At 40.0% G+C, this 10,699-nt stretch overlaps 1 protein-coding gene and 1 long non-coding RNA gene across 2 annotated transcripts; one reads left to right on the top strand and one right to left on the bottom strand.

Moving 5' to 3' along the window:
* The first annotated feature begins 799 nt into the window (after positions 1 to 799).
* Positions 800 to 1,407, top strand: LOC148371841 (uncharacterized). Its single transcript, XR_015849644.1, has 3 exons — positions 800 to 954; positions 1,025 to 1,093; positions 1,156 to 1,407. It is a non-coding gene; the product is annotated as an uncharacterized LOC148371841 (long non-coding RNA).
* Positions 1,408 to 6,518: 5,111 nt separating this feature from the next.
* On the bottom strand, positions 6,519 to 7,235 carry LOC148371840 (uncharacterized). The gene is made up of 4 exons (XM_088327949.1): positions 7,090 to 7,235; positions 6,941 to 7,009; positions 6,772 to 6,843; positions 6,519 to 6,699 (listed from the first exon to the last, which is right to left on the bottom strand). The coding sequence occupies exons 1-4, from the start codon at positions 7,177 to 7,179 to the stop codon at positions 6,589 to 6,591; spliced, it is 342 nt and encodes a 113-aa protein (XP_088184075.1). The 5' UTR covers positions 7,180 to 7,235; the 3' UTR covers positions 6,519 to 6,588.
* Between the last annotated feature and the right edge of the window lie 3,464 nt (positions 7,236 to 10,699).

The following is a 10,699-nucleotide window of genomic DNA, read 5'->3' as shown; positions in this document are numbered from 1 at the left end:
CCTGGTCATCCTGGAAGGGGGATTACCTCATGTGCAGTCCCATTTTTGACCTACAGTATATTTCATGTTGATGATATCTGTGTATTATTTCTTTTTGCAACATCCCTTGCAACCTAGTCATCCCAGGAGGGGATGACCCTTCTCAAGGTTTCTTCTTTTTCCTCATGTTGAGGTTTTGAGTTTGTCCTTGCCCTCATGTAGGTTTTAGATCAAGGGATCGTGTAATGATAGTCTGTAGTTTTCAATAGTCTGTGTTCTGTGCAGCCCTTTGAGACTTCTTGTGATAAAGGCCTATACAAATAAACATGACTTGACTTGTAGTACCTCTTTGATCTAGCAGAGGTTGCCTCAAGATTTTCCTCCGATGTTGCCTCTTTTTTTTACACTTTAGAAACTCACACTTGCATATTGGCACGTGTATAGTGTGTATATTTGTTTATTCTTAAGGTATTTGACAAACATTTTTATTGTTTTATATTAAATACTATTCTGTTGGTTTTTTTTGCACTGTTTCATATCTGTTCATTCAATATTTAAATGAAGTGGAGGAAATTAAAATGCGTTTTTTTTAAAATTGACCGATTCATCATTTATTAAAATAATCCTTAATTGCAGTCAGCTCTACATGTATGGTAAAACTTTATCTATGTTTGACATCACAGCGACCTGAAAAGTCCCCTGATTTGTTCCAATCATAATTTGAGGTCAATGCATAGCTGGTTAATGTTCCCTAGAATGTGCTGAAAAAGTACCTTTGGTCATCAACTATATAGAGCGATCTTTCCTCTTTTTTTGACAAGATTTGACCCAGGAGCACAAACTAAACTGATCACAACCAACAGACACTACACTCTATCTAAAAAGATGAAGGGCTTTAGCTTTTCTGTGGTAGTGATCATCATCCTTGCCTCCATCTATTTTCAGGAGGCTCACAACTTCTCTATCGAGGACAAGGTAAGAACATTTTCACAGCTCTAATTTTCTTCCCCCAATAAAATCTTTAAACTGGATACTTGAATCACAGGATACCAATCAGAACATAAAGGAAGCAAGAGATGACTCAACTCCTGAAATCTCAGCGGAGGAGCGGAAGGTATAATACAGTAGAATACTTTCATTTTTAGAGCAATAAATCATGTTTTCAATTTCATACAGGTGGCAGTCATGACCAGGCAGAAACGCCAAGATGGACCTTGTCTCTTTTGCTGCACCCCTAACTGTTGTGGTGATCGGAATTTCTGCGGCTTTTGCTGCACCTGGTGAATCAAGGAACTATCTGCTTCGGTGCATCGTTTAAATAAGGATATGAGCTGTTAATATACAGTATTTCTGCTTGAAAGCAATAGTGAAACGACATTCAGTTCTGAAATGTAGTTTTTAAATAAACAGTTGCATGTCAAAATGTTTTATGAGTGTTTGATTGTATCCCTACCTTTGGTACAGGCACACAATTTTTAAATATTCAGAATTAAAATCATCTTTATCGTCATTGATAATAATGTAATAAACATTGTTTACAACAAGAATAGACATGACACTCCAGGATCGACATGTAAAAAACACAAAAAAATAGATAAAAAGAATGTCAGGATAAATAGGCAAAAACATTTACATGATAGTATGGGTGGGCGATACTGGAAATTTTAGTACCAATTTGATCCATGTAAATACATGTAGAATTGATTTAAACCAATAATTTTAGGCTTGGAAATATCAATATCATTGAATAATTGAACTTTCCCCTTTTAGTTTATAGTATATTTACGATAAACACAGCACAAAGATTTTAGGCATGACAAATATGTCATTTTTATTACCTAACTACGATTCAAACTTTGGGAGAATACAACATAGATAGATATATTTCTATTACAACTGTTTTAGAGCAAAAGCCAAGAGATATAGTAACATAACAAGCATGCTCATTTGGCTCTGTTGCCATAGTGACAATTAATTTACAGGCTTTTGTTCAGGAACAGTAACATGTTTACATTTTTGGTTGCCGCTCATTGCTGTTTGCAGGGTTAAATTTTTCATGTGTTTATGTAAATTTGCCACAGTAGCGGGCTGATTTGCCACAAAAAGGACACTTGTTCTTTTCTGTTATTGGAAAATAAAAGTAGACAGAGTGCTATGCTTCCTATTTGTCTCATATTTAGCTTCTGATAAGTGTGCGCACAGATTTGCCCTGTCTTCTGCCTAGCAGGCAAGATGCAACAGCAGGCCAGGTAAGGAGAGGCACTTAAATTGTGCCTGTGGGTCACACAGATAGGCATAGAGTGTGGCCAAGGGTGCTGTGTGAGAGAGAGAAGCGCTATCTACATATAGAAGCAGCGTTTTTAAGAAATGGGTGAGGGGAGAAGTATTGATCCCAGGACAAAAGTATCAATCCAATTCAAGTACTTGCTTATGATCGATTATATCAGTATTTGAATTGATCTGTCCACCCATACAATGTAGTGCTTGGAGACTGGCCTAATTTGTAAATGCGTCAGAACTGGTACTTTACTTTATAAACTATGTATCGCCAACTTCATAGGTCTGACGTTTGTTGCAAAGATGGTGGCCTAATCTGGTGAAAATTAGGTTGTTCGTGTGCCTGAAATCACCTGGTATCACTCAACAATCCTGGAGTTAGCATGTTCTCCCCGTGCCTGCGTGGGTTTTATCAGGTTTTCTCCCACATTCCAAAAACATGTATGTCAGGTTAATTGGCCGGTCCAAATTGTCCTTAGGTGGGAATGAGTATATGAGTTGTATGTGTGTACTGCAACTGGCCAGGCAACCAGTTCAGGGTGTCCCTTGCCCAATGCCTGAAGTTGGCTGGGAAAATGGATAAAAGAGTAAACAGCTCAGAAAAAAAGAAAGAAAAGGAAAAAAAAGAAAAGAAAAAAAAAACCTGAAAAAATAAGAAAGAGGAAAAAGCAAGAAAAACAAGCAAAAAGGCTAACCCTAACCCTATAAAAGGAAGAAACAAAAAGTAAAACAAAATAGGGAACAAAATAACTCAAAAAGCAATAAAAAAATAAGTAAAAAACTAAGAAAAAATAAGCAAAGAGGGAAAAAATGTCAGGACCAGAACGGAGACAGGACCCACTTAAGTGCGTTTCTCTTAGTTTTATTGGGAAGAAGGGAAAGGATAGTACACATGATCCGTAGATCGCTGGTCGCGGGGTGCAGGTTACTCAGACGCGGAAGTGGTATTTCCGTGGCGAGCTATGGCGGTTTCGAGAGTGGAAAAAACAGGTCAGTAGCCGGGACGGGAGAGCAAAAATCTTGGTGGAGATCAGAAAAAGGGTCGGAGCCGGGAAACAGACGGGAACCAGAACAGGAGAGAGTCAGGGTCGAAAAGCTTGCCTAGCGTAAGCTGAGATTTACAGGCGGACTGACCACCGGTAACAGGAAGACGGGGTATAAAAAGTGACAGGTAGCCAATCAGCGTCCGAGGCAGTTGGCGCCAAGGGAGCAGGCTCAGGTGCCTCGCATCTGTACTCATGACAAAAAATAAAGACAATTGGCTCACAAAAAGGAGAAAAAAGCAGTGAAAAAGCAAAAAAAGGGGAGAGAAGAGAAAGTTTTTTGGTGTATCGATGATCTTGTTTGGTCTTGTGTTGCATTCAAATAATTTCCAAATATATGAAGTCAATCGCTTTGCCAACATTCTACTTCCACTAAAATGTGCGATTAAATAGGGTTCTAAATAGTGCATCCGACTAAGTAAATCCCCCAAAATGTTAGGTTTATATAAAAATAGATATTAAAAAAAAAAAAACTGACCTTTCCAATCGTACATTAGTCCATTCATTGATACATACAGTCATCCGCTTATCCTCAGTAGGGCCGTGGGGGTGCTGGAGCCCATCTTCGGGCAGTGGGCAGGGGACACCCTGAACTGGTTGCCAGTCAGTCGCAGGGCACACAGAGACAGACAACTCACATGCTAATTTACACCTAGGGATAATTTGGACCGGCCAATGAACCTGACATGCATGTTTTTGGAATGTAGGAGAAAACCGGAGTGCCCGAAGGAAACCCAAGCAAGCACGGGGACCACAGAACTGTGCCGCCGTATTGCCCTCAATTCATTCAAATGTGAAAAATAATTTAGCAGTGGTGGAGACTCATTAAAATATTACTTGATTAAGGTTTTTGACATGTTTGATTAACTAAATATAGAAAAAAAAATCTGTCCCACTAAATCAGGGTTCTCCAACCTTTTTGAGGCTGAGAGCAACTTCAAGGAGTAACACAAATGGCACATTGATAACCCACTTCTGAAACAAGAATTTTATTTTAATTAATTTAATAATTAACTAAATTTTCTATCTTACTGATTTGTTACCTGAGAACTGATTTTTAATGATTAATAATTATTCAGAAAGATTTGACAAGATAGAAAAACTTTGACATGCAATATTCTATTTCTTCTTTACCTTTCCAATTCTTTAAATTACAAATGCTCAAATCACTAATTGTTCAGCGATTAAAACAGAACATATATTTTAAACTTAGAACCACATTTTTAACAGTGTTTCAATATTTTAACTCCATCTTTACCATGGCACTAAACTGTTGCCACCAACGATATTGTTATTTGTTTTTTTGTCTCTTTAAGAACCTACCCATCTGGAAAGGCCTTCTCCCTCTTTGTCAAACATTGTGTGTGCTTTTTTAGAGATTTTTTACCAGCCTTATAAAAAAGACTGTTGTTTTCTCCAAGTTGCCTTGTGGGTATTTACGGTAGCATGGAAGCTTTTGTGACAAGCGCTGCAGTGGCGATCCACGTTGTTGTGCCGCTATCCCCCGGCCACAATTGCTCCGCAACTGAGATGCACCGTTTTCTTTTAAATTAATAAAAATAATTCTTCCTCACATTCAAGTCGAAAACTATAAGTTTTTTCCCGCCATGTGTATGTACGTAGAAATCGATTTTGACTTATTCGTTTAAGATCGAGGATGCGATTGTCATTCGCACTCACCTCTGCCACCTTTACGCCAGAGTTCTTAGATTTTCGGACTCTGCTACTTACAATTTTAAAAATAAGAACACAATTTAATCACATTTTAGACATTGATATTTCTTGATGAGGTATATTTTTAAAACTGGTCCTCGGGTACGTGATAATGTCGCCGCAGATGTCAACGTGCCTGCTGCACGGGGTTGGTGACCTCTGCACTAACTAATTCTTTCCTGATTCGATCCATTTTGTAATGTTGAGATAAACAACTGATCTGCTTTTCTTGGTAGTATATGTTGGCCTGGAGAATGATGGGCGCCACCAGGCTGTGCTTGTCCTAGACACACCACCGGAAATGGTGCCCCTAGGACCCTGGTGGTAAAGGGATCCAACAAACCATGCATACTGTTGCTCTCTTTGTATCAGTTTTTTTAATCAACAAGTTTGCCACAGCACACTTGATATCAGTTAAAATATCCATTTATGGGAAAAATAATACTTTTTTTGGTTAAAATTAGCTACCATTTATCTTTATCTGCCAACAACCACCTGTCATACTGTTGTTCATTATTTGTTGAATTATCATGTTGCAAATGGATATGCTCAGCAGGTACTAGTGTTCATGTTTGTTTGTAACCCATTTAAAAAAATGACACCAATTTCACTCACCGACCACTCAAATAGGCAAACGAAAATGAATGGCAAGCACTGATATCAGTTACTGAAGTGATACCAATACAAGCTGGCAAACCTGAGCGCTCTGTATCAACGATTTTGTTTAATTTATCATGTGTTTTAATATAAAGTACAGTAGAAAACTTGTAAATTTGTCGTTTTTTGAATTGTATTGTCTATCTTTGGGGGACCTCAGTGCCTGGTAAAGTGCTGTATATATGCAGTCCATTGACCATTTATCATTTATTGTAATTGATACAAACGCTGTGAAACATTTAATGCAACAAGATTAGACATGTAATAAATACTGAAAAGAGAAAAAAAAGAAAAGACTCTCAGAATAAGTAGGCAAAAATATTTATTGCTTAGAGACTGGTCAAAGGTATAATAATAGTCCAATGATGATAATCGTGCATCATAATAATATTGCAATAAAACCTAGCTGCATCAAAAATATCAAGTCACAAGGTGTATGCTTGTCACAGTTTTGTGAAATATAATTTAGCAGACAGAGAGAGAAAAAGGTCACAAGAAAGTCCAGGTAGAGCATCCTGACATAGTTGCCGCATTTCGTCAAATAAGAGCGGTGTTCATCACGCTGTCAGTGGCACTTGAGGTACTTAGTTGCATATGTCTTTGTTTTGGACTATATTTTACTTATCAAAAGTTCACATGATTTCAGCACCTAGTATCATTTTGTGTTAGTACTCAAGAGCACTCGTGAAGGTATTGGGAAAAAACATCTTAGCTGAGGTGAAAGAATATGGCTGAAATGATGGATGGATGGATGGATGGATGGATGGAAAGGTAGATATGTTGGAATAATGTAAAAGGACAGAAATGTCTAGAATTTCTCATCAACCGTTAAAAAACTTGATGACCAACAACCTGAGTACATGTTTTATTGCAAGAACGCAGAAAATAGATGACAATCCAGTCATAGATATTTGTAGAATCACCACTCACAGCAGAGACCACACCATGTACGCGGTTTGTGACAGCAGCCACAGCACACACGGCAACGTCTCTCATCACTGACTTCCTTGTGCCTGGCGAAAATATCAATCTACGGGGCAAAAACAATGGAGATGCTTGTTCAACATCCCTCTTTATGTTTGAGTCGTTTATCCAGACTTACATTTGGTTGCTTTGATTGTGTCATGAATGTCTTCAAAACTTCAGAATGTTTTTTTCCAAGCGCATCCTGTTCCTATTTGGGAAAAGCTGATTTCGTAAGACTGGGGAAAAACTCTTAAGTGAGCAAAACAACTGCTCAAGTACAGATGAATCAAAATACTGTAAGGTACCGTAAAGTCATCAGCTGGGCCGTCAGCGTTAGCATCATCCCTTGCTTCCACCATTCGCTGGTCAGGTTCCTATAATTCAAATAATAAATATAAAATAACTTTTTAGAAGAAGAGTTGGTTATCTGCTTGTTTTTTTTTTACGTCCTCACAGGAGCATAAGAAGAAACGGAGATACCCTTCGGAATTAAAAGGAGAGCAAGCATACTGATCACTGCAACAGAAAAACTGAAACTCTTCATTGTCTTGTCCTGCAGAGAGTTTGTTGGTATTTTGTTTTAGCTGTGTTGAGTTAAATTTGGCAAAGAAGCCATTTATAGGTACCAGAGGGACTTTTCATAGCGTTACCAGGAAATGCCCTCTGGTTAGACATTGTATCCCATCCCTTCTGATTGGAGACAGACAGGGAATCCCCTCAATTGCAAAAGACTCAATTTTCCTCAGAACTAATGTTTTCGGCAACTTATTTCCCTCATCTTTTCATTTGACAAACAAAGTTAGAGTCAAATCAACAAAGTTATAAGATAATAAAGAAAGCAACAACAGCCAACGGTCTAAAGTCCGAGATTACCTGGTTAGTGGATTGCATTAAATAAACGTATCTTTATGTTCGTGCATCAATGTGATGCAATACTGTACTGTATTAGGTAAGCAGTAAGCTTTCTACAATATTCAATATGAGATGATTGAGAAATTAACATAAAAATGACATTAAGATGTTTGACATTATGGAGGGATTAGTCTATTGCCATTTATAGTAGAACGACACATTTTAGCAGTGGCAGGTTGTGCATTTCACACCTCGACCTTAGGTAGGCTGGATAAATTCAACCATCAATTTGATGGATATAAAACATTAACTGCAGCTACAGCTGCATATAAAAAGATTAACCTAATTCAATTGCAATGTTATTGAGGAACAAAGCCACGTTTACCCACCAAAAAACCCTTTTATATGTGCACAAAGCCATTCTCCCTATTTCGTCATTAATATTTCAATTACTCTGTTGTATAGATTTTATGCATTTAGTTCCATCAAGAAGTGTGAAATGCTAAATCTATTGCACCCTGGTCATCCTGGTGTCATGATTACCCAAGTGGAGTCACCTGGGGTAATCATGTGGCGCGCTGGAATGTGCTTCCTGATTGGTCAATGCTCCCCTTTTAAACGCGTTACGCGGAGAACTCCTCGTCGGAGGATTAACTTCTGTACCCCGTAAGACTCTCCCGATTACCTGCTTTCTTGTTTACCTGATTCTGCCTGCCTGCCTGCCTCCGATCCGACCTGCTTCCGTCCCAAGCTACGATCTCCTCTTCAGTCCCGGTAAACTCGACCTACTTCCGTCCACGCTACGATCGTCTCTTCAGTCCCAGTAAACTCGACCTGCTTCCGTCCCACGCTACGATTGGCTACGTCGTCCGAAGTTTCCCGCTAACCCTTGTGCTTCCCCAAATAAAAGTATTGTACGAACGCTCTGGGGTCTCCTACTCTCTTCTGGTAATCCTCGTGACAGAATCCTCCGACCAGAATGGACCCCGCGTTCGTACATCTGCCCCCTGACCGCTATAAAAGTCTGAATCAGCAGCGCGATTCCTGTTGTGCAGTTCGGCAAGTCATTTCCGACATGGCGAAATTGGCTAAGGCACCTCCGGCCGTAAGACTGCAAACGACTCCCATGCCTTCCTGTTCGACTCCCATGCCTTCCTGTTCGACTCCCATGCCTTCCTGTTCGACTCCCATGCCTTCCTGTTCGACTCCCAAGCCTTCCTGTTCGACTCCCAAGCCTTCCTGTTCGACTCCCAAGCCTGCCTGTTCGACTCCCAAGCCTGCCTGTTCGACTCCCATGCCTGCCTGTTCGACTCCCATGCCTGCCTGTTCGACTCCCATGCCTGCCTGCTCGACTCCCATGCCTGCCTTGAGTCTGCCTGTACTGATTTTGTCCCGTCTTTCCTGTCTTGTCTGTTCCCTTTCCGCTCCCCAGAGTCCGACTCTTCTGAATCCGAACCCCCTGAGTCTGGACTCTTCTGAATCCGAACCCCCTGAGTCTGATTCTTCCTGTCCTGAGTTGACTCTCCTGATTTTCCTGTGTTACTCTGTGATGTGTCGTGGGTTTATTTTTATTTTATTTTTATTTTTTTCCCTGGGGAACTTCTGGAGCCGTTCCTTGAGGGGGGGGGGGGGGGGGGGGGGGGGGGTTTCTGTCATGATTACCCAAGTGGAGTCACCTGGGGTAATCATGTGGCGCGCTGGAATGTGCTTCCTGATTGGTCAATGCTCCCCTTTTAAACGCGTTACGCGGAGAACTCCTCGTCGGAGGATTAACTTCTGTACCCCGTAAGACTCTCCCGATTACCTGCTTTCTTGTTTACCTGATTCTGCCTGCCTGCCTCCGATCCGACCTGCTTCCGTCCCAAGCTACGATCTCCTCTTCAGTCCCGGTAAACTCGACCTACTTCCGTCCACGCTACGATCGTCTCTTCAGTCCCAGTAAACTCGACCTGCTTCCGTCCCACGCTACGATTGGCTACGTCGTCCGAAGTTTCCCGCTAACCCTTGTGCTTCCCCAAATAAAAGTATTGTACGAACGCTCTGGGGTCTCCTGCTCTCTTCTGGTAATCCTCGTGACACCTGGAAGGGATATTAACAGTTGTGAGGCCTCTTCTCAAGGTTTCTTAAATGAAAAACTAATCTGTCTGGAGCTGCAAACTAAAAAAAAAAGCCCTGTAATGATGCTACAAAGTGTTCTTTAATACTAGAACATTTTTAACATTTTTTAAAACAGCGTTTAGCATGTGAATTGGTTCGTATTTTACAAAAAAGAAAATTGATTTCCCTCTTGGATTTGCCAACCCAAAATGTTGATGGAGCGATATTGGATCAAAAGAAAAACCAAAAAACTAATTTGTCTGTAGCTGCAAAAGAAAAGAAAAAGAAAAAAGCCTTATAATGAAGGCAATGCATGTTGTATGTATTATTAAATTATAAAAAATAGTTCACCGAGTATGTTGTCACCATAAAATGAATTTTTCAGCTATATTAAGTTTATTATTTAATCTCTACAACATTACTTCAATAATAATAATCACTCATTTAGTTTTTGTAAACGCACCAAAGTTCATCCACATATTTGAATGAAGAATTTACTATCTGTATCCTTTCATATCAGCACTTTCCCAGTCATGGTCTTCCGATGAGTTTGCCCTTATGTTTTCATACAACCTCCAAAATACGGCTGCGACCACTTTTGACAAAGGGGTATTAACATTTGTGTCTTCTCAAGGTCTCTTATTTTCCCCGTGCTGAGGTTTTGAGTTTTTCCTTGCCCGTATGTTGGTTTAAGATCAGGGGATGGTGTAATTTGTACTCTGCAGTCCTTTGAGATATTTTGTGATTAAGGACTATACAAATAAATGCGACTTGACTTGATTTTCTGATTCCATGCGGAAAGTGGAGCCTTACCGTCGGTATTACGGGCAAAGTTATTTGATCAATTTTAGACTGAAAATGTTGTTTGACGGAAAAAGTAGACACAGTGATTCTATCGTTCACATTTTCATTGTGATACCTCGGTTACCACCCCCTAGCAAATCACAGTTTGTGAAACAGCTGACATTTCCGAAGGCCTGCTAGCGGGTGCTGCCTCGCCAACTCGGAATCTGATTGGCTTAACCAACAGCTTTATCGTCACTTATTAGTTAAGTCTCAGGGCCTGCAAAATTAATTGTGAAGGCAACAAGTAACGGCTGAAATGTGACTGGTTA

The sequence above is a fragment of the Urocampus carinirostris genome, chromosome 2 (assembly GCF_059441175.1).
Source record: "Urocampus carinirostris isolate Australia breed hairy pipefish chromosome 2, RoL_Ucar_1.0, whole genome shotgun sequence".
NCBI lineage: Eukaryota > Metazoa > Chordata > Actinopteri > Syngnathiformes > Syngnathidae > Urocampus > Urocampus carinirostris.
This window is presented reverse-complemented; position numbering and strand designations above follow the sequence as displayed.